We start from the raw sequence: 27,529 nt of genomic DNA, 5'->3' as shown, positions 1-27,529 counted from the left end.
AGTGTATGTGTATGCTAACCACCTGATAGTCGGCCACGCCTTCTCTTGTCCGGAGCCAGTAAAATGTTCACTTTCGTCTTTCGTCCCTCCTCCTCAGCGTGGCCCCCCCCCCTTAGCACCACCCCCTTTCTTCTCCTCCTCCTCCTCTTCCCCAGAAATTCTTTGCTCTATTGTTCCCCCAGCCCGAGCCCCTCCTCCCTCCAGAGCTCCCCCGGCCCCAGCCCCAGCCCCAGCTTCTTTCCTCTCTCCCAGCTCCGCCTCCCGCCCCCAGCTCTCACACTCCAACTCGGTTGTTCAGATCCCCTCTCTCCCGGAGCCCATGTGACTGGCTCACCCCGTATCGCAATCCCAGTCGGGCTTCTCTCGCCGTCGGTCACAGGCACTGCGCTCCCATTGGCAGATGCCCCGGCCCCTCCCGCCCCTCCCCCCTCTATAAGGCAGCGCTGGGCTGCTTCACCGCCGCAGAGCAGTTTTCGGTCTGCTTTGTCCCTCCTTTCTCACCCCCCGCCCAGCCCTCCGCCCCTCCCGGGATGGTGCACGGCTGGGACTGAGCCACCGGGGCGGAGGTAACACTAGGGTGGCCGCGTCTAAGCAGCGCCATGGTGAGCGCATCGCATGAGAGACTGGGGGTGGCGGGGGGCTCTAGGAGCTGTCCCACGGAGCGCACGGTGGCGGGGACTACAGGGGGAGTGGTGGCGGGACACAGCACTGGAGGGGGGAGGGCGGCGGAGGGCAGCACGGGATGTCAGGCTTGAGAAGAATCGCGCGCGCACTAGCGAGGTGGCCGGGAGAGGCGAGGAACCGTGCATAATGACGACCTGGGGCTGGGGTGGGGGGAACTAGGCACCTTCGGGCTTGGGTGCTGCGACCGTAATGCCGGGGTGGGAGCGCGCATTTTTTCCGAAGCGGCTGCGAAGGGTGGGTTGGTGCTTACAGCGCAAGAAGCGGTCGCGGTGGGTGGTGGTGGGGTGGTCTTTGTTTCTGCGGCCCGGGGCCCGGCTGCTGAGAGATCGGGACAAAGGAAGCAGCGGCGACGGGGAGGAGGGAGCTGCGACGCCGCTGTCTGCAAAGCGGACCCTAGGGGGCCGGGGGCTGCGCGGGATTGGGGTGGGGTCGTATCCTTTGGGCTGAGTCCCTGAGCTGATTTCCCACTCCGTCTCACCCCCTGGGATGGAGCTGAATTACTGGCTGAAGCAGGTCACAGAGCTCTTTCCCATCGTCTCTCCTCTTTTTGGAGACTTCTCCACAGCTCCTCCGCCCTCCTTTCTCCGAAGCGCTGCGGTTCGGTTCGGCGTTCCTGAGAAGTGGAGGTGCCCCCTTCCTGCGGAGGCTGCGCTCCCCCCTGGAAACGCGCCTTTCTTTTGGCTCCCGATGTGAGTGGCTCCTCGGCGCTTTAAGCTCCGCAGCGCTCACCCCTCCTCTCTCTCGAGGCTTAATGGGACAGTTTAAAAATTCCAAAAACCGCCTGGGGAGGCAGGGAGAGGCAGCCTTGCCACAGAAACCGGTTGCCCGTTCTTTAGAGTAGGAGGTGTCGGCGCTTGAGCAACCGAATTGTGTTGTGTGCTGTTTGTGTAAAATGAGCCCAGGAGAGGCTAATGGGAGGAAAGAGACTAGGAGATGCTGCGTGCTCTTGCCTCCTCTTGTAACGAGCAGGGTTGATTATGAGTATGATTTGCACCAGGGTCCCAGGAAATAGCTCAGCTTCCTTCCTTCAAATTCTTTCTTATATCCTAGATGTCTCTAGTGTGGGAAGTCTCCGGTAACGTCTTTGGAGGTGGAATCCAGCTAACTTGAAAGAGAAAGTTTGAAGATGTTTGCTGTAGCTTAAAATAATCTACCTGCTTTCCATATGTAAGGGAATTTTTTTTTTGCGGGGGGGGAGGAAGGGAGATGGAGAGTCTGGATCTTTAATTTCATCGATAGAAGGGCCCTCTGTCCTGGTATAGAATCTCCCACCAGTCATGCAGGTTGGCCTCTGTGATTTGGAGCCATACCAGACTAAGTGACTTGCTGCTCATCCCACAGCCAATATGTCATAGGAAGATTTTGAACTCATGTCTTCCTGACTCTAATAGCAGTCTTCTATATTCTTTAATTGCTTTGTTGCCTCTAAGGATATTAAAATACAGAATAATAAGGCTTTTATGAGGAAAATATAAACATGAAGGTGCTGTGTGTTACACTGGTAAAGCCAAATGCTATAGATCTGCCTTCCTACCCTTTCCTCTCCCCTCCCCCACCCCAAGACTGGGTATAGTCCAAGTCAAGGTGATAGTTCTTTCCTACTATAACTCTCATCCATACAATTACGGATTTAAGTGTTTAAAAAGACAAAGGGAGAAAGCTTTATTTTTTATTTTTTATTTTTTTCTCAATAGTATTTTATTTTTCCAAATATATTTAAAGATAGTTTTCACCGTTCATTTTTGTAAGAGTTTGTATTTCATTTTTTTCCCTCCCTCTCATCTCCCCTTCCCCAATACAGCAGTAAGCAATCTAATAAATTATTATTGCACATAATAATTATTGCACATTAAAGGTGTGCAATAAAAGGAGAAAGTTAGGAGGGCAGGTGGTATAGTTGAGGATCTCTGTATAACTTTCTCTATATTACCTACTCTTTGGATTTCCTAGGGGAAAACTTAATCCATAGTCTCTTTTGCTGTACTTCCTACTGCTGTCATTCTGTGTGCATTCAAAGAATGCAGAGAATCTATAAATTATATCTGATTTTTGGAATGTGTTAAAATTTATAAATAATTCTTGATTATTCACTATAAAGTCTACTCTAGCACCTTCACTCAGACCCTACCCCATCCCTGTGGATAAATGAGTGAACAACTTAATGCAAACCAGCCCCAAATGGCTGGTTTTCCTCAGAGGGACTTAGTGTTATGACTCTAACACCCCCTTAAGAATCTAGGGGAAGAGAGTAGGGGAGAGAGAAACTTGGGCCCCTGATGCAAGCCATGTTGGTGGGGACTGAACTAAGTTAAAATGACATTGGCAACTCCTGGGATGGAGAGTTCTATTTGTGGAACTTAGCCTCGGTTAGCATTCTGGAAAACTCCTGGGGATTAATCCTAATGAACTAGCACCAAGGGGAGGGAAAGGAAAAAGCTGCCAGAAAGGATAGTGAGGAGAAAGTCCCTTTGCTGGTGCATCTGGTGTGAATTGCAAACTCACTGGCTGTGCAGCTTGTGACTGGAGATACCAAGGCCCATCCAGAAGATTGTTCGGTGGAGCCTTTGGTAAGTAATAGTCCTGAGTTTGTAAATAATGGAGTAGGCTATGTGATTTAAAGGTGTCAGGCCTTACCTCTTCTCCCAATTATTTATCTCGTTGACCTTCAGGTAATTTTTTCTTTGGGAAGAGCCCTTCTGTCCCTTGGAGCCCCCAGATAAAATGCAAATATATTTCACAGATAGGGATCCAATTCCTAGCAAAATCCACTGCTAAAGCTTTGGAAGAAGTAGGAGAAAGAACAGTGTTTATAAACCCTGAGAAGTCCTTAACATTTGGATTATTATTCCTTTGCTTTTTTTGGGGGGGGGAAGGAGCTAAGGAAGATATTTAGGGTGTGAAGGGAATGATAAACAATGCTTTGCTTAAGCCATGGCCTGGCTTAAAGAAGCCCCCTTTTGATAGCTTTTGCCTGATCTATAGCTCCTCTGGGGAAATTTGAACATATAGCTTTAGACATCTTAATAATAGTTCACATAGATAAAGCACTTTACAGTAGTTTTTAAATAAAGACCATTCTTCACAACAGCCCTGTGAAGTAAGCAGCATAAGTAATATTTTTCCATTGTTGCTGGTCCTTTCCCAGAAATGCAAGGATCTAACCATGGCTATTGTGATGTATAGATATAGTGAGATTTACAAAACTCCATTCTCTAATCCTGTTCATTTTGACTCGATAAATTCCTCAGAAGGATCTCATGGAGATTGACAGATAAAACTCTTTTTCATAATTTTTTTAAAGGGGAGAGAGGCAGGGTTGTAGAAAAAACATGTTTTAAACTACAGCCCAGTGAGCTTGACTTTGAATCCTGATGAAATTCTAGAATGCTGTACAGCATTACAAGGATAGTCATCAACATCTAACATAGTTATTCAGTCGTTTTTCAATCATGTATGATTCTTCATGACATTTGGGGTTTTCTGGGCAAAGATATTGGAGTAGTTTGTCATTTCCTTCTCCATCTCATTTTACAGTTGAGGAAACAGAGGCAAATGGAAGATGAGTCTTCCTGACTCCAGGCTTGGTGCTTTATGCATCGTTCCACCTAGCTGCCCCAACATCTTAGCTTAGGATAAGGTAATCACAGAGAATCTATGTGAATTGACTCAGAACAGGTTATGCCTAAACTTTTGATCTAGTAAATCATGGGAACATTGTACATACAGTTTCTGTACATAGTATTCTTGTATATCTTTCATTTTTATATTTAATTTCTGAACCATCATATGCATATACATATACATATATATATATATATTTTGCTGAGGCAATTGGGGTTAAGTGATTTGCCCAAGGTCACACAGCTTGGAAATATCTGAGGCTAGATTTTCCTCCTGACTTCAGGGCTAGTCTGATCCATCCCTTTTAACAAAGAATAAGAGAATATGTGGATATGTGGGGGGAAATAGAGAAAATAATTTCTCAAAATCAATCAATGCCAGCTGTTTGAAAATATTCAAAATATTCCATGCCTGTTGTCCTTCAGATTTACCCAGATTGTCAAATTCTTTGCTGAAAAAAAATAGTCTAATCTTTTTTTGTTTGAAGAATCACTAAAGATCATCAATTAAAGGTTGGATGGCCACTGATTGAGTTTGTTGTAGAAGAGTCTTTTACAGACATGATTTGCTGGGGTCCTTTCTAACTCTGAAATTTGGTGATACTCCATCTGCACCTACATCCTCACTGGCTTTTCCTGGGCTTCCATTCCTAATGGAAAGAGAGAGACCCTGGTTGTCACTGCAGTGGAGTCCATCAGTAAACATTTAAGTGTTTATTCTTATGTGCTTGAAGATAGCTAGGTGATACAATATATAAAGACCTGAGCTCAAATCTGGCCTCAGACACTTCCTAACTATGTGACCAATGGAAAAGTCATTTAACTTTGCCTCAGTTTCCTCATCTGTAAAATGAGCTGCAGAAGGAAATGGCAAATCACATCTTTGCCGAGAAAACCCCAAGTGAGGTCATGAAAAGAGTTGGAGATGACTGAAAAATAAAAATGTGCCTGGAGCTGGATATACCACAAGAGACAAAAGCCAACCCTTGCCTTCAAGGAGCTTACAATCTAACGTTCATTAAAAAAACACAAAAAAAAAACCAAGCAAAAAACAGTATCTGATTGATTAGTGGGAAGAAAGAGGAACTTTATCCATAAATCTTCTGTATTTGATAACCTGTTTCCTTGTTTTGCTCTGTGGTTCCTTCACCCAGATACTTGGAAGCAATGCAGTGTAGTAGAAAAGAGTACTGATGCTGGAATGAGAAGGCATACATTTCAATCCCCCTTCATACCAGTCATTTGGGTTCTCTTTCTATCACATCTACTGTTTTCTTCCAAAAGATGAGGAAACTTGGGGTTTTCGAGAACAAAAGGACTTTCCCCCTCTCCCAGTCTGTCCCTCTCTGCTGAGTTCACAGTTCCAGAGAATATACTCAGTTCTGAGCTTGTGTTGGAAAGGGGACTCTAGAGGCCTGATCTCTGAAGTAAGGGGAACACAGACCGATAAAAATACCGATAAAGGCTCATCTTTTCCTGGGCTAGTTCTGTAGTACTGTGTTACCATTCTCCTTAAATTTTTAAACCCTGATTGGTTTGCTATCAGCTTGGTTAAATGCCCAGATGCTTTGCTAAACTCTAGGGGATACAAAGAAAGAAAGGAGGAACCTAAAACCCAGTTCCCTTCTTCAAGAAGTTCACATTCTAATGAGGGAGAGGGGAATTGCAACATGCAAATAACTTAGGTGCTAAAAGTTTACATTTTTAAAATGGGTGCATTTATGTTTCTTTTGCAACTCATGAAGATCAACTACTGAATAGGAGGGCTGCACAAAATTTTACAGTTAAAAAAAAAATAGCACATACCCTGCAGGGTATGTAGTTATTGCAACTTTAGTTAGAACCTGTAAGTGTATTTCTGAATGGTATCATTCCTGAATTGGTCTAGTGCAAAGTTTTGTTTTTCATTTCTCAGAGTCTGCTGCCTTGAATCCCTCCATAAAAAGGTCACTCAGGAACATGTCCCTCGGGAACAATTTGCAGCCTCAAGTTCAGGCTTACTTCCATGAGGGTTTTGTAATAACACATTGAGGAGTGGGTCAGGGTAAGAGATTTAGAGATGGAAGGAGTGTGGAGCAGTCATGCAGTACAAACCCGCACTTTATAAATAAAGAAATTGAGGTTCTGAGATAAAATTTCGTAATTTGCCTAATGTCACACTGTGGCCAAGCTGAGATTTTCACCAAAGTCCTCCAGCTCCAAATCTGACAGGCTTAGCGTACAGGAAGAAGTGAGTTCAGTTCTTACCAGGAAGAAGTGAGTTCAGTTCTTACCCAGCAATCTTTGAAAAGTCATTTAACTTCTCTTCCTCAATTCCCTCAACTGTAAAATGGAGAGAATATCACCTGCCTCACAGGATCGTTTTAAAGATCAAATGAGATGACCTTAACAGTGCTTTTAAAAAATCCTATCTCTTACTCTTTTTTCAGACTAGATTAAAATGCGATTTTAACTTCCTCAGACTTCAGGGTGGACACTCTATTCACTGCGTCATCTTACTGCCCTGATAATTTAACTTGACTCCAAATACAAGCTCCGATGGAGGAAAAGTCACCTGAGTTTTTAGGTGATGGCTAATAGCATCTGCAACCCAGCGAGCCTCTGAGATAGGCCATGTGGCGTTTAAAAGTCTCCCGGAGTGGCCCTAGCCACCACTGCCTTCTGACCTCATCAGGCTGAATGCTTCTGCCACTTCCCTTTCCCTTCCCCCATCACAGCATTTATTCTGAAGGGTCAGGGTTTTTCAGTTTCTTCTCACAGAAAGCCATGTGCTGGCTCTCTCTTGGGAGAAACAGCTGATTGAGCTTTCCAATTAGCTTTGCCTGCGGTTAGTTCCTGTGCCTGCTGTTCGAGCAGCCTCTTCCAGAAGCCATTTGCCAAAAGGCAGCTTAGCTGTGAGCTGCTCCTGCCCTTCTCGGTCTTTTAAGATGCTTTGTAGCAACAGATTGTCAGGACCCTCGACGAACAAGGCACAATTCTAATAGCTGTCCCAGTCTCGGTGTTAAGGGAACTAGTGCAGATAGGCTCTCTTTCCTTTTCCAGAGAGATCAGACAGATTTCTTAAACCCACCCGCAGCCTTCTGGGAGTAGGGAATTTCTTTGGGGTTCAAATGTCTGCCCTCTGTAATTACCCAGTTTTAGAAGGCAAAAGGTCACTTTTGCACAAACCTGAGCTCTACTTGCCACTATTCTTTCTTGTTTGAGTTTTGCAAGTCTTAGTAAAGGTAGAATCACAATAGTAAAGAAAGGATCTTTAAATCAGGAGTTCTTAACCAGAATCCATAAACTTAAAAAATATTAGGGATTTGATAATTATGATTAATTATAGTGGTTTTCTTTTGTATCTATCCCTTCTTCATTGAGGGGGTTTGAGGATGTGACACCTCCTTAATTTGGAAATTCCATGTAAAATTTTTTGGCTCTCCCTTTGTTACTAGTAAACAAGTCTGAATTTTTTCTTTTGTAGGGTGTTTACCTTATTGTAAAATTTGTGTTGATATTATATGATACTATATATATATATATATTTATGCGTTATTAAGTTTCTAAATTTCTTCTGTGTTGTCTAGTCGTGGCCTTGTGACAGCCATAAAACTCCCCCAAAATTCCCATTAAATGTCTAATGCCAACCTACAATCAAGAATCAAGAAAAATCACAATCAAGATGGGGAAAGTCTTGATGTGGAAGGGATAACTGTATTTTATTTTAGTCATTTTAAAACTTTCCGAAAAGCCGCCCACCGGCTTCAGTAGCCTATCCAAAAGGGCCCAGTGATAAGAAAAAAGCTAATCACTTCTGCTTTGAAGGACTTAGTCTTTACTGAGTTGCTTAGATGGTCCGCCTAGAACAAGTCTTTCAAGTCTCACCTTCCGGCTCTTTACAAGATGGCGGGAGGTTCCCTTCCTCTCCCTCCAGATTGGAAGCTGTAAGAATCGATGTAATGAGAATCCTGCTGCCTATTTTGAGCCCTGCTTGAGCCTATATTCCTCCTAGCTTCAGGGAAGCCAATCTAAGCTGTTATGCTGCCTTCAGGTCTCCTTTCCCCCCTTCCACCGAGTCCCTTTCTTTTCCTCCTCCATAGTGACATGGAAGACATTGGTTTAATTGGAGGCGGTTTTGGCCAGGTTTTCCCTCTTCCTTCCCGATCTTAGTTCCATTGTTTGATTTCCCATTTCCTGCCAGCTTTGGGACGGATGCTTGATTTCCCTCCTGCCTTTGCCTTCCAAATAGAAACAGGCTTGTGTTTAACTTGCTTCCCTTTTCAGGGGTGGAGAAGGAGGTATTGCACCCTGCCATGCTATTAAAGGCCCAGCTTTGTGAGCTCAGCATGGAGAAAGATCGTAGCAGTGATTGTCTCTGTGCAATGTGAAAGGATTGTTGCTTTGGAGCCAACCAAAAATAAAAAATAAGATAAAAGGAAGTGGGTGTAAAGTACTAGGGGAGGGACTTGGATTGGATACTAGTAAAAATGCTGATTGCTGGAAAGCTGTTCTATATGGTTTGATGGTAGCTATTCAGAGATGTATCCTCTTAGTGTCTTTCTTATCCCAGGGTTGCAAAGGATCTTGGTGTTTTAGCCATAAGCCATTCTAGGTCCAGAGCTCCCTATGTGAAGTTCTGGGGAAGAGGACTTAGGTGACCTCCATAAAACAGTGAAATGAGTTCGGAGTCTTGAGTGCCCTTCAGCCTGTAATTGGCCGAACACCTCAGTCTGTAGATCCAGCTGCCATCTGGCCTGTAGAAGCAATAATCCGAAAGGGATTCCCAAGGAGAATTTCCTGTCACAAGTGAGCAAAGACAGATGTACCAAAAGTTTATTCTCTGTCTTCTTCATGGTCCAAGTGGAAATGTGGTCTCATCCCTCATTCAACAAGCATTTTAAAAATATATCTTTTATTTCCTTAAGTATTTTTCAATTACATGTAAAAACATTTTAACAGTCATGTTTTTTTTTTTTAAGTTTTGAGTTCCAAATCTTCTCCCTCCCTTATGCCCATTTCCCTTCCATGAGAAGGTAAACAATTTGATATCAATTTTATATGTATGTAAAGTCATGGAAAACAAAATTCCATACTAGTCACATCGCAAAGAAAACAGACAAAAGGAATAAAAATAAAGAAAAATTTTAAAGTGTGCTTTAATCTAGCTTCAGAGTTCATCAGTTTTCTCTTTTGAGGCAGATAGTAGCATTTTTCATTATGAGGCCTTTGGAATTATCCTGGAGTAATTTCTTATACATAATTGGTCAAATATAATACATAAGTTACATTATTGTTGTTGTACAATGTTCTCTTGGTTCTGTTCCCTTTTCTTTTTTTTTTTAAATAATAGCTTTTTTATCAAAATAAATGCAAAGATAGTTTTCAACATTCACCCTTCCAAAACCTTATGTTCCAAATTTTTCACCTTCCCTTCCTCTCCTCCCCTAGAGAACAAGCAATCCAGTATGTGTTAAACATGTACAATTTTTGTATTTCCACATTTATTGTGCTGCACAAGAAAAATCAGATCAAAAAAAAAAAAAAAAGCAAAAGCAAGGAAACAACAACAAAAAAATGAAAATACTGTGTTTTGATCCACATTCAGTCTCCATGGAAGCAGATGGCTTTCTCTGTCTCAGATCTATTGGAATTGTCTGAATCACCTCATTATTGAAAAAAGCCATGTCAGAATTTTTGTTACTGTGTACAATGTTCTCTTGGTTCTACTCAGTTTACTTAGCATCAATTCATATAAATTTCCCCAGGCCTCTCTGAAATCTTCTTGCTGATCATTTCTTATAGATCTGTTCCCTTTTCTTTGCATGAATTTATATAAGACTTCCCAGGTTTTTCTGAAACCATACTGCTTATTATTTCTTATAGCCCAATAATCTCTCTTTATAGTCATATACTACAGTTTAGCTATTTTCTACTTGATAGGAATCTTCTTCATTTTCAGTTCCTTGTCAAAACAAAAAGAACTGCTATAAATGTTTTTGTACACATAGATTCTTTTCTCTCTCTTTTTTTTTCTCTTTGGGATATAGATCTAGTATTAGTTTTGCTGGTCAAAGGATATGTGCAGTTTTATGGTCCTTTGGACATAGTTCCAAGTGGTTCTTCAGAATGGACACGTTAACAATTCCACCAACAATGCATTAGTATTCCAATTTTTCTGTCTCGTTAACCAATATGAAAAGTGGGATATGTTTCTTAGAATTGTTTTAATTTTCATTTTGAGCTTTTTTGTGAATATTGATAAGTTTGATTTCTTCTGAAAACTTCCTTCAATAAGCATTTATTAAGGGATTACTGTGTGTTAGGGATTGAGGATTTCAAAAAAAAGAAAAAAAGCCAGTTCCTTTCCTCTCCAACATAAGTGATCTTTTAATTGCTCTATCGTTTGGCCTTTTTTTCAGTCCTTTCCCTTCATCTGTCTTCTTGTTTGTTCCTCTCTAATATTTGATACCGACTCTTTATTGGTTTTTATGACATAAAGGTTCTCCTACCTCTCTAACTGCTCCTTCTCAGTCTCTTTTGTTAGAACAGCTTCTATATGTTACCCTGTAATCCCTAAGGCATTATTCTAGGCCCTCTCATGTTTTATTTATACCCTCTTACTGATCTCATCAGTTCCCATGGGTTCAGTTATCTCCATGAGACAATACCTGAATCTATATCCTTGGCTCCAGTCATCCATCACTAAATGCCTATTGGATATTTCCAGCTGGCTGTCATCCAGTTTTCTTAAATTTGACATATCTAGAACAGGACTCAATATCTTTCCCTGGAAATCTTTTCTTCTTTCTAATTTATCTGTTTTTGTTGATATGCCAAACATCCTTATTGCCAGCCTTGGACAACCATGACCATGCCTCCCAATCCCCTCATCTAATCAGTTGCCAAATGTTGTCAATTCTATTTTCAAACATCTCACATCTTCCCGATTGGGCTCATAACTGTTATCTCAGTTTAAAACCTCATCACCTCCAGCTTGGACTCCTGCAATAGATTCCTTAATCTCTTTGGCCTTTGAGCTATCACCCTTATCTAATCCATATGAAAAATAGGAAAATTCATATGAAAAAATGAAAATTCAGCTGCCAATTCCTGTTGGAATTAGCTATACCTAAAGCATAGGTTTGACCATGTCACTACCCATTTCAAAAAGCCCAGTGGCTTCTTATTGCTTCTTCAAAAAAATTTAAGGTCTTTCATTTAAGATCCGCCTGATCTCATTTCTAAAATATATATATATATATATATATATATAAACTGTCAAATGTATAAGAATACAAGTCATTTTCCTGTTGATAAATGGTCAAAGGACGTGAACAGACAGTTTTCAGATGATGAAATTAAAGCCATTTATAGTCATATTAAAAAATGTTAAAAATCACTATTGATTAGAGAAATGCAAATTAAAACAACTCTGAGGTACCACCTCTCAGATTGGCTAAGATGATAAATGTTGGAGGGGATGTGGGAAAACTAGGGCATTAATGTATTGTTGTGGAGTTGTGAAATGATCCAGCCATTTTGGAGAGCAATATGGAACTATGCCCAAAGGGTTATAAAACTGCATACCCTTTGACCCAGCAGTGCCTTTACTGGGTCTTTATCTCAAGGAAATCATAAAAGAGAGAAAAGGACCCACATGTGCAAAACTGTTTGTGGCAGCCCTTTTTGTAGTAGCAAAGACTGGAAAATGAAATACCCATCACTTGGGGAATGGCTAAATAAGTTATGGTATATGAAAGTAATGGAATATTATTGTTCTGTAAAAAATGATGGAACAAGCCGATTTTTAGAAAGGCCTGGAAAGACTTATATGAACTGATGCTGAATGAAACAAGCAGAATCAGGAATACATTGTACACAATAACAGCAAGATTAGTTAATGATGAAGAAAGACTTGGTTCTTCTCAGTGGTTCAGTGATCCAAAGCAATCACTTTGGATGGAAAACACCATCTGCATCCAGAAAGAGAACTATGGAGATTGAATGTAAATCAACATATGCTATGGTTACTTCTTTTTTCTCTTTTGTTTTTCTCTCCCATGATTTTTCCCTTTTGTTCTGATTTTTCTCTCCCAACACGATTCATAAAGAAATGTGTATATAAAGAGTTAATCCACATGTATAACCAAAAAAATTAAAAATTAAAAATTAAGGTCCATCTGAGGACCTTTTGTTATATGACTCCAGTCTATCTTTCAAGACTGATTTCCCATTATCTCCTTTCAAACAAGCTACACTCCAGCCAAATTGACCTAGGACAACAAAATAGCCCCAAATATACACTCCTTGAATGGAAGGACTATTTATTTCATTTATATTTTGTATTCCCAGGACTTAGAATGGTATTTGGTATGTAGCATATTCAATAAATATTCATAGAATAATGACCAGCCACTCCAAATTTGTGGATTAAGCTGCTCTCATGTCTGTTGCAGTTCATTTGTTCTTGCCATCAGGGGTTTTGCATTATGGTAATTTTAGTGAGTCATTTAAGGGGCCTGTTTCTCACCTGCAAAATAAATCTGCGAAGTGCAGGTAGAGATTTGCTGGATAATTTCAAAAATGCTGTTTAGATGTAAATCCTAGCATCCTATTGGTACACATCTTTCTCAGTTTTTACTAGACTAAACTCCAGGAGGATAGAGATTCTGTATTATTCACCAGAGCTACCCATTGTTATTCATTTAATCCTGTATTATTTATCCTAAACTCCTATGAAATAGTAAGTAATTAATACAACATTCACTGGAATTGCTTATGGTTTTTTGGTCTCACACTGTTAAAATACTTTATTAATGCTCTTTTGTTGTTATTTGCTGAGGCAGTTGGGGTTAAAAAGTGACTTGCCCAGGGTCACACGCCAGGAAGTGTTAAGTGTCTGAGACCAGATTTGCACTCAAGTCCTCCTGACTTCAAGGTTGGTGTTCTATCCACTGCACCACCTAGCTGCCCTTTTGCTGATAGATTTCATCTCCCTTTCCAATTGCTGCAAAGTTAAGCTTCACAGAGGTTAGGCAAGATTCACTTTATCTGTTAACATTCAGTTCCCATAAACCTCTAAGTTCTCTACTAACAAGAAGTGTGTTCAAATTAATCATTTCATATAATCTGAATTTGACTGCCTTTTAGTGGGTGTATATGTGTATTACATTATTGTAATATATATACATATATATATTACACACACACACACACACGTATATATTCCTTCTTATGCTTGCTTTACTCTGAATCATTACTTGATATTCCTATGCTTCTGTGAATTCCTCATTTTGTTTTTTCTAAGACCATAGTATTTCCATCAGGTACAACAGTTTATTCAGTCATCCACTAGTATGTCAGAAGCAACTTTCTTTCTTTTTTTTTAAATCTCCAAAAAGAACTGGTATGACTGTCACTGTATATGGGAACACCATTTCTTCTCTCCTTGAGTTGAAGGAAACCCAGTAGTAGGATCACAGGGCCAGATGGCATGAAGTATGTGGTAACTTTTCTCATGTAATTCCAAATTGTTTTACAGTATGATCTGGACCTTTTCTCTTCTGTGACTTTGAGTCAGCAAGGAATTTGTGTGGGTATAGTGAATTTCCCTCCCTCCCCCCCAAGTAAGCATGGAAAGCATGGAAGGAATCATGTTATGGACTGTTTTATGTTAAATGAGACAAAAAAAAAAAAATCTTGAAGGAAGATCCTATGTATGACAGGGAAGTTCATACCTTTATGCCCTCTCCTCCATCTAGGAGCTAGCTCAGAAGAAGAGTCTCTTTCTTGAGGTCTTAGAAAATGCATATTTTGTGGCCCCCAAGAGGCTCTAAGTGATCCTACTGAGTTATGTAAGGGGTTTGAATATGAGCTTGTGACCTCGTCATAAGATTGGCCACCCTTGATTATTTTGGTTTGGGGTTTTAGATCAGCCTTCAGATCAATGAAAACACAGGTGTTCCTGTGTGACCTGAGTCTCTCTTCTTGTGATTGAATTCAGCTTGACATTACTCCAGCTTTGATTTTCTCCTTATCCCCTGGTACCTTCCCTGTAGTCAGACACACACACCTATATCTTCTCTTTCCTTATGTTCATTTGACCCCACCACCCACTTAGATTTTTGTCCTTTATCTTGTTTCTTTTGTGTAAAAAGCTTTGTGTTCATTGCCTCCTTTTTCTCACCTCCCACTAACTTCTCAACTCTACAGTGGGCTTTCAAATGGTAGCCTTTAATGAAATTGTTTTCCAGATCCAAAGGCCTTTTCTTATTCCTCATCCTTATTGACACTGACCTTTTGGATTCTCTTTCTTCACTTTCTGTGACAATCTTCCTTCCTATTCTTATCTATCTGTTTCTCTGTTTCTTTGATTGGATCCTTATCCATGTCCTGATCCAAAGTTCCTTAAAACTTTGTTCTCCACCTTTTTCCTTCAACACAGCTCCATCTCCCAGCTTCAGGAATTTAAGCTGGCTGGCTGTTCCCTATGCCTGGATTTCTACCTCCTGGCTTCCTTCAAGTCTCAGCTAAAGTCTCATATTCTACAAAAAGCCTTTCTCAGTCTTCCTTAATTTGATTGCATCTCTACCATGTTTTTATATAGTTGTTTTCATGCATCTCCCCCATTGGACTGTGAGCTTAAAAGCTAGGACAGCTTTTTGCCATTCTTTGTATCACTAGCACTTAGCATAGTGTCTAGCACATAGTAAGTGCTTTAACAATTGCCTATAAACTTGGCTAACTGTCACTCTTTTAATAATCTGTTTACAAATTACCTTCTTTTAGTGATTTTTATCAGTTCTCTTAAATTTGTTGATCTAACTTCCAAATCTACGTATATATAATTTTAATCTTTGCCTTGCATTGTAATTCTGCAGTCCCAGTTGGCTGCTTTGTATCCTATAGTTGTCTCAAATTCAACATGTTATCTTGCTCCTCCTTTTCTCCAAATTTCCAACCTTTCATTCTTTTTTTGAAGATACCACTATCTTTCTAGACACCCAACTTTCCTGAATTGTTTTCAAATTTTCCTCCCACCAATAGATCCAGTGGGATTTTAAATCTTTAAAGCTCACCTTTCCAAATATAGTGTAAGATTCCTTTTCAGGCATTTTCCATTATAACCAGACTAGCCTGTTTGTGTTCCCTGGCGTAGTACTATCTTCTCTCAGCTCTGAACCTTCCCCTGTGCCTAGAATGTACTTCCTTATCACCTGCCCTCTTAGAAGCCTTAATTTTTCATATTAACATTTATTAATTACCTACTATTTACCAAGCTCTGTGTAAGCACTGGGAATATAAATAAGAAAACGAAAGCTTCTGACCTCGAAGAGCTTACAGTCAAATGGGGGAAGTCAGTAGAAAAAAGGAAGTTGAAGGGAGAGAAGAGTGCTGGAGGATACCTAGGATGAAGATGATGGTAAGGTTGAAACCAAGCAGAGTATTTTGTTGCAGATAGAGTCTAGAATTTTGAGCCTTCAATAAAAGTCTATAAAAAGAATATTTTGCTCTGCCCTTATAACCCTCCAATCAGGAAGGAAAAAACAACTGAGAATACAAATGAGATTGAATAACAAAGTTCTAAAGTAATCTCCAGGATGGTGGTAATGAGTTTATCCAGAGTGGGAAATGATGAAGATGATGACGGAGTTGAAACCTAGATGAGCACTAGGAGCAAAGGAATAATCTTCCTTAAAGACTTCAGTTTATGTGATATTTTCAAAGGGGAAAGTCTTTTCTCATTTCCCCTAATGATATTCTCTCTCTCTCTCTCTCTCTCTCTCTCTCTCTCAATAATTTTTTCTTACAAATTCTATTCCTTCTTTTCTTCCCTCCAATAGAACAGCAGAGATTTTTCCCCCGGCTATATATACCCATTATTTAGTACGGTGTCTTCCACTTTACTTTATTGGTACTGTAATGCTAATTAAAATATTTTGGCAGAGTCCTACTCTGAAATCACTGGTCTTTTAAATATTGATGAGGAAGATTATAACTTCCCTCATCATTCTCTTATTTGATAACCTTATTGGGAAGTTCTACCTCATATCTAAATCTCTCCAAATTTTTTTAACTTGATGGATTAGGAATATTCTCCTGTCTTTTGAGAAATAGTGGATGCCCTTGATGCTTTTCACTTGAGTAGTTAAGTGAGCTCCAAATTGGGTTATTGTGGTAGGCTAGATACTATTGTCACCAGCTACTTAGAAAGCTCAGCATTTATATAGCTCAGCATTTCCAAAACTAATTTGGATTCAGAATCCTTGGGCTTGAAATATACAAACTGAACTGGTAAATGCTTAGGGAGGAGAAGGATGGCAGGCTCCTTGGAATAAAAGGAGGTCAAGGACGTTTTAGGACAGAACAGAAGAAAGTAAGCCTTTGTATAAAGAAAAAATACTGCATGCAGCAATGCTACTAAGTCTTCCTGCCTCCAAAACTAGGTCTCTCTTCACTATTGTGAAAATTACTAGCATCAACATTTTCCCCATACATAATTCCTTCTATTGCTTCTAAGCCGATATATGCTTTTAGGAAGGATCCCGCTCAAGATTACCACCTTGAGGATGGTAGGGACAGTAGTTTTTTTTTTGTTTTTTGTTTTTGGTTTGTGTTTTTAACATTTTTTTCATTATACTCATAGTACCTTAAATTTAGAGGATGTTTTAAAAGTGGTCCTTGGATTATGTACGATGATGGGGAAATGGAAATTCTTCCAGTTTGCCAGGGAGACAGAGAAAGCACACTACTCCCACCACCCTTTCTTCATATAAATATCAAGCTTTTTCTTAGTGGAACATGACCTTCTCTAGTCTATCTTCCATGCAATTCATAAAGAAACCTTTTTGGGTGTGAGGTGCTCAGGGAAGAACAGCACTTCTTGCATGAAGGCTTGCTGAGCCTTTTTCAGGGTTGCTCGTCTCCTTATGGTTGTCTGCCTGGCATTCATCTCTTATCTGGGGTCCTGAAAGAGTTACCAGTCTCAGCATTCGGGCTAAAACAAGTTGACAGACTTCCTCAGACTGAGTAAGACAAACTAATCTGCAAGCTAGGGTATATCTACTTCAAGCATGTGAACACTTCTCCTTGTGACTCGGTTGAGAACAATTTGTTCCAATGGCTGTGAAGGTGGAACATCACAGAGGTCAAGGTCATCCACAGAATCCTGTCCCATCACTGGTCACCAAGACTTTTGTATAGCTATTCTGGAAAAATGAAGCTGACAACTTTGTGCAAAATACATTTCACTCATGAGTCAAGACATCATCCTGTGAAGTCATTGGACCTCTGCAAAGAACAAAGGATAAGCAACAACAAAATTAACCTTCTTAAGATTACATCTAAATGTGGAGTTTCACTCCCCCAAAACTTCCTTTTTTCCCATGTTACCTCTAGGATCATATACAAACGTCCTCATCCTGACAGAAGACCCTTCCAGTATGGTCTCAATCTATTCTTCCTGCACATGTTTTTAGTCAAACAGCTTTCTAATTTAACATTTCAGTCCTCTCTGCTACAAGCCCATCTCCTATTCCTGGAAAACATGTTCTTTTTTTATCTCTGTCATTTGGATTCCTTTTTTCTTCCTCCAAGACTCAGTTCAGATACCACCTTTTCCCATGTCTCTACTCCAACAGTTGTGGGAGTACTTTTTCCCTCAAATGTCCCCAGGTTAGTTTGCTCTGATATTAAAGAATGTCTTACTGTGTCTTATTTATATTTGTTTTCATACTGTTTTTCCAAAGTAGAATGTTACTTCTTGAGGGTAGGAATTATTCCAGAGCCCTAGGCAATTAGAAATAGCAGCTTACATTTCTTATGTTTTCATAGTTTTTATCTCATTAGATGCTCACAACATGTGTAGTAGGTCAAAAAATCAGAAAAATCCCTAAATCTTCAAGTTGTTCAGATTCCTTTTTCAGTAGTCTTTTTTCTATCTCAGGGTAATTGTGAGGATCAAATAGGGATGATGGATGTGAAAATGATTTTTGGGCTATTTAAAAAAAAATTATTTATACAAGTAATTGTTCTTTCTCTGACCCACTGTTCATTCGATTAAACAACAAAATAGCAAAATAAAACTCTGATAACAGGTATGCATAACCCATCAAAACAAATTCTCATATTAGCCATGTTCAAAAATATTTTTGCTTGTTCTGAATTTGAAGTCCATCACTGGCAGGAAGTGGGTAGCACATTTCATATTCAGTCCTCTCTACTTGTATTTAATAATTGCATTGATCACAGTCCTAGTCTTTCAAAGTTGTTTTTCTCTGTAGTACCATTGTCATTGTATAATGACATATAAAAGAACAATTGTTCTCACTTTACTCTGCACCAGTTCATAGAAACCTTTCCAATTTCCCCGACATTATCCATTTCATTTTTCTTATGGCGTAATAGTTATTATTTTACATATAATAAGCAGGTAGTAGTTAATTATGTTACATTGGATAATTTGATTAGTCATTCCTTAATAGGCAGATACTCCAATGTTTCCAGTTTGGGGCTACTATGCAGAAAACTGCTATAAATATTTTTGTATCATATAGATCCTTTTTCTTTTTTCTCTCTCTGAGTATGTGGAAATGATTTGATTAAAATACTGAATACCTCCTATTGGCATTTCCTTGGAGATAAGCCTTATTTATCAACTTTTGCTGTTATTTCAAGAAATATTTTTCTTTCTAACTTTTAACTGACTGTTCACCTGAGTCTGTAACTTTGATTACCCTCAACTCTTTCCTCCATCTAGTCAGTTGCTAAGTCTTGTTGATTTTATTTTCAGGCCATCCATCTCGGCATCCCTTTCTTTCTGCTCACACAGTCACTATCCAAGGTCAGGCTTCCCTAGTTTCTTGGCTAAGCTACTAATCTAGTCTCCCCACTTATCCTCCTCTCAAGTCACTTTCTCTCTAATCCATCTCCCACACAGCTGCCAAAATGATATTTCTAAAGTCCAAGTCTCTGTTGCTCTCTTGACCAAAAACCCCACTAGCTCTCTCCTAAGTAGGTAAGATAGAAATCGCTAGCCTTTCACCATCTGTTGCTAGCTTGCTTTTTCAGTCTCCTTGTGCATTGCCCCTCTTGCACATTAAAGACTAGCCAAACTGGCCACCCTACTGTGTATCACACACAATAGATACCTTGAATGCTGTCTCTCCTGTTAAAATAATTAACTTCTTTTAGAGTCCAACTTAGGTGTCATCTCCTACATGAGGCTGACCCTTATTTTGAGCCTTAGTTGTATTTACTTTATATATATTTGGAACTTGTGTGTTTCAACTGATAGAAGGTAGAGACTTTCATTTTTTTGTTTTGGTATACCAAGTCCTTAGCAACACTAGATTTGTAGTAGGTATTTAATGGTTACTGACTGTGCTGTTCTTGGTTATGATTTCTCAAAGACTTAATAGTGAAAAATTTAAGCTTCTGGGAAATTTTCCTTTTCTATATAAGGGGAAATTTCATATTCAAGAATGATTAGAAAGTAGCTACTTTGCTTGCTTCCATTCCTATGATAAAAACAAGGGAATAGGTATTGGACCTGTATTTTTATTCCCTTATTCTCAGGAGACAAAACTATGCTCAGAACCTCTGACTTGCCCAGTGACACAGTCAATATGCCAGGAGAAATTGAATTTAGTTCTTCTTGTCTAAGGCCAATTCTCTATCCACTATCCCATGCTGCCGCAACAAACTAATATCAAAAATTCTGGCTAACGTGTTTCTCCTGGCCTTATATCCCAAAGAGATCATAAAGGAGGGAAGGGGACCCACTTGTGCAGTGGTAAGAAACTGGAAACTGAATAGATGCCCATCAGTTGGGGAATGGCTGAATAAGTTATGGAATATTAATGTTCCATAAGAATAAAGCAGCAGGATGATTTCAGAGGCCTTGGGAGACTTACATGAACTGATACTGAGTGAAATGAACAGAACCAGGAGATCATTGTATATGGCAACAGCAAGATTATGTGATTATCAGTTCTGATGGACATGGCTCTCTTCAACAGTGAGATGATTCAGACCAATTCCAATGGACTTGTTTTTTTTGTTTTTTAGTTTACAAAAAAGTAATGATTTTATTTCTCTAAATCTTAGTTATCCCCTCATACACACTTTCTTTTTCTTATCATATTGCTTTACCTAAGTTTAAAAAAAAACTTTATCAAGTAAAAGTAGTGACATTGTACAATCTTGCTTTAATCCCGATATTATTGAAAAGATTTCTAGCACCTCTCCATGACAATGTTTAATTTTGTCTATAAGTACTATTTACCATTTTAAGAAATAATTTACTCCTATGATTTTGAGTTATTTTGTAAAAGAAAAAATTATTATATTTTGTTAGAAACTTTTTCTACATTTGCTGATATAGTTATGTGATTATCGTTTTTGTTATTAATATGTTCAGTGTTGTTAATAAGGTATCAAATATTGAACCAACCTTATATATTCCAATGGACTTGTGATGGAGAGAGCTATCTACAGCCAGAGAGAGGACTGTGGGGACTGACTGTGGATCACAACATAGCATTCTCACTCTTTTGTTGTTTGCTTGAATTTTGTTTTCTTTCTCATCTTTTTCCTTTTTGATCTGACTTTTCTTGTGTAGGATATTATTTGTGGAAATATGTATAGAAATATTGTACATATTTAACATATATTGGATTACTTGCTGTCTGGAGAAGGGAATAGGGAAAAGAAGGGAAAAAATTTGGAACACAAAAGTTTTGCAAAGGTGTATGTTGAAAATTATTCATGTATATGTTTTGAAAATAAAAAGCTTTAATTAAGAAAAAAATCTTGGCAAATCTATTTTCCATACTCCAATGTGAACCTTCTGTTCTAGTCAAGCTGAGTGAGGTCTTTTCTTCAGCTATTGTCACTTCCCTGTGCTAGAACAGAAGACTCTTATCTTCTCTCTGTTGGGGTTAAGGCTAAGACCCCATTCCTTTAAAAGCCTTCCCTTACTATTCCTTACTCTCATATTACTATATGTGATATGTCAGAACAGTCGTGTACAGTTGTGTTCTATAAATGTTTGATTTTGCAAAGCTAGTGTTTCCAGACTGTTTTGTTGACATTTACTATATTTTTTACTTTTGTCTGATGTACCAGACACTCAAATGCTTGGTGATCTGCAGAAACATATAAGCTTTATTTTAGGATCAAAAGCAGTAGTTTGACTTTCTCCCTTATGACATTAAATGCCACTGAATCTTTTTTGTTAATTTTTAAAAATTTTCTAAAATGTAAAATTATCACGATCTCTATTTATTGAAGCTATAAATCACAGGAAACTTCCACAACTATGGATTTATCTGGTTTTTAATAGCTGTTACTTAGCTAAAGGTGTTCCTTAATAAGTAAATCTAAAAGTCAGATAAAAAAGTCAGATGAAGAGCTGGCCTTCCCCTTCCACCCCCAAATTAAAAATGAGTTAGTGAACTCCTAGGGGAGTGAAGGGAAAAACTGTTATTTGGTTAAAATGGGAAATCCAATTATTTAAAGACTAAGATCTCTTATCCAAAGGGGGAGGAGGGGGCAATTAATCTAGTGAGGGCAATCTACTATGGATGGATAGCCAAGAATAGGAAATAATTGTTCCTTTATAAAGCTGGATCCAAATCAAGAATCAAGAGTAATTAAGTGGCAATTGTTATAGAGTATTTACTACCATTTGGAAATGGGATGCAAACATAGCTGCATTCACATATATCTTGCTTTTTGTTTCAGGATATGCATTTGACAGGACCACGTTAAGTCCACAGAAGTGGAAGGACGTCCTTTTAGCTTGTGAGCTGTCCCCAAGAATTGACCATGTCTATTATGGACCACAGCCCCACCACTGGAGTGGTTACTGTTATTGTCATTCTCATTGCCATTGCTGCTCTAGGAGCCTTGATCCTTGGCTGTTGGTGTTATTTGCGCCTACAGCGCATCAGCCAGTCAGAAGATGAAGAGAGCATTGTGGGTGATGGAGAAACCAAAGAACCCTTCCTTTTGGTCCAGTATTCCGCTAAAGGTCCTTGTGTGGAGCGAAAAGCTAAGCTGACTCCTAATGGCACAGAAGTCCATGGATAAGCCCTTGGCACAAATGATCATGGGTACTAAACCTTGTGTACAACCAGCAGAAAAACTGGAAAACAACTTGTATATGCTGCTCTCTAAGAAGAACGAAGTTTAAATTTACATTATGGTCTTTCTGGGTTTTGTTATTGCATGCACTGAGACCTGTGTCTTGAACCTAAACTCCTTGACCCTGGGAGTTGGCTAATCTTTCTGGTGGTACTGTCCATTGCAGGCAATGGACAGACCAGGCCCTGCTGGTGTAAAAGAAATCAAAGCATTTTTGTTACTTGAATGTTTAGCTGAGCCTGTTTTTGATGGAGCTACTACTGTAATGTGAACTAGCTAACAAAACTGTGAACTGTAAATAGGCACCAGAAGCACTTGGTTTTTGTTTTTGTTTTCCTTTTAAAAAATAATATAGCACATGGAGCTGCTGGTCTGAAGTTATTGTAATGGTAAATTCAGTACTAAAGACTGAGCCCCATGACCACGGAAAAGTTCCAATTGTGGAAAACTCGAAGTTGCCATCAGCTGGGTAGTTTGGAATCACAAATGTAAATATGTAAAGAAAGAGCTGTTGTTTTTTAGTCCTGTGGGTTAAATTTATAGAAAATAAGAAATACTTAATTAGAAGTTGGCTTCTATTGCAGGAAGCAATAGGCCAAAAAAAAAAGTCTCTCTCCTTCATAGGTAGATGAGGCAGTTAACTATGAATATTGTTAACATTAACTGTATAAACTATTGCAAGGAAGCTGCTGTATTGTCTGGGAGCCAGTGAAGGATATGTAATCTACATGGGGATAGTCCAGGAGGTTGCCAGGCTAATTTATAGCAGCAGAGCAGTTTTTCCTATGTGTTTTTAAAAGCATGTTTAAAGTATAGAAATGCCTTTTCCCTACAACTGGCATTACTTAGTGCTAGCTTGCTGTAATTGCTATGATTTACACATGAAGATATGAAATCCACTTTTAGTCTAAACAAACCCAATTGTCCCATTATAGCCAGTACAGACTATTTCCTGCTATTTAATGTTTTCTGAACTGGAAGGGAATGGCAAGAGGCTTAAGTTTTTTTTCTTTTCAGAAACAAAATTTCTAGTTACTATCCCATTAATACGTATTGAATTTTACCTTCCTCAGCAAATCAGCATAAGCATGACTAGAATTCTCTAATCAGGCTCCAAAAACATTCAGCAAGCATGTGATAACCTCTAGGCAACTATCCTAATGTTCATTCAAAATCATGTGTGTGTGTATATGAGCGCATGCGCGCAGGGCACATAGTTTAATGCTTATCAAGTAGTAGGGATAACTAATGAAGCTTAGGAGGTAAGGATTTCAGTTTTGAAAACAATGACTTTAATCACAATCTAACCTGCTTGTTGCCTCAAAAGACAAACAAAAAACCCCACAAAGTTTTAACTCATTGTTTTAAGTAATATATGTACACTGCTATGAATTTTGTAAAAGAAGAGCATAAATTTAACAAGGCACAGTGAAAATTTTAATGTGTTAATTTAAATGTTAGTGATTAAAAGAAAATCAGTGCCTAACTTTAAAGAATCACTAGCTTAGCCAATTGAGCATATAAAAATATGAAAGTAACAGAACTATGGTGGGGAAAGCTGAGTTATGTACTAAGCAAATAATGTTTAAAAAATCAAATTAAAATGGGTTTCCATCATTTCCTTATTATTAAAAATTTTGTTTTGGTGGGAGGGATTTAGATTTTTACAGCAGGGGTTCTTTACCTTTTTTGTCATGGTAGTCTAGTAAAACCTATGGTATCCATCAGAATATTTTTAAATGCATTAATATAAAATATGTAAGACTACATAGAAATAGTAATCAAAATAATTTTAAGTTCACGTCACTTTCCCACCCCAAGTTAAGAACCCCAGCTCTGCAGTACAGCCTTCTTCTTTATTGGGCAATGAAGTCAAACTTAAGATGGGGATGCTGGAAGGTGTTCTAGGTTTAGAAAGAACTGAAAGTACAAATTTAATGGCTGCCTATGGTTCATGAATTAAAGGAGAACCAACATTAAGCCCAAGGATGAAAGGAATGGAGTGGGGGTGTAAGACAGCAGTGCACAAACCAAAGATGAGCAAATTCTAGGATGGACAGCCATTTACTTAATCACATCAACAACTTCTGAAGCTTTCTACCTCTTCATCATTTTGCTCTGTAGGAAAAACAAGTCCCTAGTCCAGCTAGTCCAGCAAAGTGATCCAAAGGCAACTTCACATTTATTTGCATCTTATGAAGTATGCTGAGATCATCTAACAAATTCTTTTAACAACCCCATTTTTGAGAACCATGTCTGGTTTTTATAGGACTAATAATTTATGAAATACTGTTCATTTCTTCAAATTTTAGGGAAATCCTTTTTTCCCTCCACTTGGTCACCAAGGAAAACTTTTAACTTTGCTTTTTATTTTTATCTTCTTAAAGGCAGATGATATTTGGTAAATAGTAGCATTACCACTTACTAGCTTGAAGCTTTGTTTAAAATGGGAATACCAACAAAATTGGCGAGTAAAATGCCAGGCAAAAATAGCAGCTTTTGCCATGCTTACCAATCAAATATTTAGTTTCTAAGCCCTTCAAATCATTTGCTTTATTAATCTCTCAAAGCAACTCTTAAATGGTTTATCATTTAAGCCGTTCAAAAATTTGCTGAAATGGTGACAAGGAATGATTAAAAACTAGTAAGGAGAATTGTTATTGTCACTTGAATTGAACTTGTTTTTTCAGATTCTTATCCTCAAGGATCTGTACTACTGTTTTGTTCTCAAACCTACCAAGTTTGTGCAATAAATTATGTAGGAAATGTTTCCCCAAGATGAATGATGATCCACTTTGATTTTCTAGACCACTGAGAAAAATTTTTATTTACAATGAATTTCAATAAAATTTGCATAAATTATCTTCCCAGTATACAACTGTCCCTTCTGATTTCTTCATATTTGCTTAAAAATCAATCTGTCCTATTTTCATTATTCTGTTCAGAAGCCAAAGGAGAACTCATGTTAGTGACAAGTTTTGTGTTGTCTCGTGACGGGAGGTCAGTTCCATGGGAAAGTGTTTCTTGCAGGGTATTGGATTTTTCAGATTCTTTATTTTCTAATTTTCCTTCCATTGTTGCCACCAGGATTTTCAGTAAAGCATTTTCAGTTAAGAGGTTTTCTGATGCATCTGCTAATTCTTGAAGCTTCAGTGCCATCTCCTCCAGCTCTCGAGTTTTCTGTTCATAGAGGGCCTCTAATTGCTCACTGTGGAGCTGAAGAACACTATGTTGCTTTTCCAGTGTTTGTTTTTGCTTTTGTAGTCTGTGTTTATCTCTCCTGGCATCTGAAAGTTGGGATTCTACTTGGGCTTGAGCCCGATGAAGAGCAGTGATTTCTGCTCTTAATTTATGAATCTCTTTCTCTAAGTGGGATATGTGTCCTTTCTGTAATACTGCCTCATTCTGAAGACGTTCTTTGGTTTGTGGATCAGCTGAGCTCCCAACAGCAGAAATGGGGTCTGAGTAACGCAAAATGAACTTCAGCAGATTGGGAAGGGTGATGGGAGAGTCCTCGGGAAACTTCACACTCAAGTCCTTCCTAGGAAAAAAACGAGTGGTTAGAGCTGACATGCATAGGCCTAAAGTCAGCCTGCTATTGAAGCTTACTTAACTTACAGAACTTAAAAGCTTTTTTTTGTTTACATTTGATAACTGAGGGCAAAAATATTTAAAGCTAAGTCCCTCCACAAAATGTCTGCTGTACTATTATTATACAAGCTTAAAAAACAATGATATAAGCTTATCCAACAAAGTTGTTTGTTTGAAAAATTATAAAACAAATAAATTACTAATAATATACCTTGATGTTGCAGATGCTGCTTAGACAGCTGAGTTAAAAATAACAGAACAATTTTAATTTTCTTTGAAATGTTTGTGTCTACCCTACGGTATTTCTATGCATACCACGTATTTATAATCTTATGAATAATAGATTTAGTATAATTGGACCTTGGCTTAAAAAGCCTACACTGTTCCTTCCATCTTAGTGGGGAACAGGAAAATAGGTATGATTAATCAGACCTCTTTAGGACAACCTTTGGACAATTCATAAGAAGGATTTATGGAGTCCCACAGTATCATGCTGTAATTAATATACTGGTTTTCTAGATCAAATATATGAAAATTAGAATTTGAAAAATAAAGGTTTGTTTGTTGCTGCATTATTTTTTAGTAATAATTTTTCCTAGATTTAGATGTAACTTTCCAGGAACACATTTAAGCAGCATTAGGCACATCTACATTAATACCACAGTTCCAGGCTTCTGGACATTACTAATTACTGCCAGGGGCACTATCTATTAAAGGCAATTCTCTTATCTTTCCAAATAGATCTGAGGAGGTGAATTTACGGTTTCAGATAAAGCTAACAAGTTTAAAAAAAAAATCACTCAAGAAGATAGCTCAGAAAAGCTTTAATGAAAAAAGACTTTTTTCTAGACCAATCTTTTTTTTTCTCCCTAGGACAAGCATGGAGTACCAGAATTAGAAAGTTTAATGTCTATTAATTAACATGCCAAACTCCCCCTCTCTAGAAACTATATGAACTTCAGTCCAAGTCCACAAAAAGAACTGGCTAGAAGCTATCTAGCTTTATTCATATGAGTTTGGGGAGGAAAAGAACTCAGAGATTCCAAATAAGTACTGAAAAACAAAGGTTCCTCTACTATTGGGGGCTAAGAGTTAAGAGTGTGGGAAAATGCTACACACACACACACACACACACACATTCATAACTAGCCTCAACAGAAAACAAAATACCACCTTAGAATCTTTTGGCTCCAACCATGTAGAATTACGAGCTCTATTCATTACTTTTTAAAAATCATTAATATCCATTGATCAAATGCTGACTCTCTTTATGTAGAACAGAATATAATGTTTTCTAACGTGGTTAAAATAATTTGCTCAAAAGGATAACTAAAGTAAGCAACAATTAGACAAGTGCTAGCAAAGGCAGCTGGGGCCTCAGTTTCCCATCTTTGAAAATATGCTAGGGGAGCTACTATCCAGGTCTTAATGCATTAAAGAAAAACAAACCAGGCTGATTTAAAGCTAGTTTTTTTTTAGAATGGCAAAGAAAAAGGACATACCTA

General features: G+C 38.6%; 2 protein-coding genes across 6 annotated transcripts in view; one reads left to right on the top strand and one right to left on the bottom strand.

Annotated features, from left to right (window-relative positions):
* The first annotated feature begins 218 nt into the window (after positions 1–218).
* Positions 219–25,311, top strand: SNN (stannin). 3 transcript variants are annotated; one of them, XM_051963316.1, is made up of 2 exons: positions 219–602; positions 22,032–25,311. In XM_051963316.1, exon 2 carries the CDS (start codon positions 22,116–22,118, stop codon positions 22,377–22,379), a length of 264 nt encoding a protein of 87 aa, XP_051819276.1. In that variant the 5' UTR covers positions 219–602; positions 22,032–22,115; the 3' UTR covers positions 22,380–25,311. The 3 variants fall into 3 exon arrangements, with proteins under 3 accessions (XP_051819276.1, XP_051819285.1, XP_051819295.1); XM_051963325.1 differs by lacking the exon at positions 219–602 and adding an exon at positions 1,729–1,851; XM_051963335.1 differs by lacking the exon at positions 219–602 and adding an exon at positions 2,601–3,251.
* Positions 25,228–27,529, bottom strand: part of TXNDC11 (thioredoxin domain containing 11) — a 57,627-nt gene continuing 55,325 nt past the window's right edge. For all 3 annotated transcript variants that reach the window (XM_051963190.1, XM_051963197.1, XM_051963205.1), the window contains exon 12: positions 25,228–25,974. In XM_051963190.1, coding sequence (XP_051819150.1) covers positions 25,347–25,974 — 628 coding nt within the window. In that variant the 3' untranslated portion in view covers positions 25,228–25,346. The remainder of the gene's footprint in view (positions 25,975–27,529) is intronic.

This window comes from Antechinus flavipes, chromosome 1 (genome assembly GCF_016432865.1).
Source record: "Antechinus flavipes isolate AdamAnt ecotype Samford, QLD, Australia chromosome 1, AdamAnt_v2, whole genome shotgun sequence".
NCBI classification, from domain to species: domain Eukaryota; kingdom Metazoa; phylum Chordata; class Mammalia; order Dasyuromorphia; family Dasyuridae; genus Antechinus; species Antechinus flavipes.
Note: the sequence above shows the minus strand (reverse complement) of the source record. Positions and strands in the feature narration are given on the sequence as shown.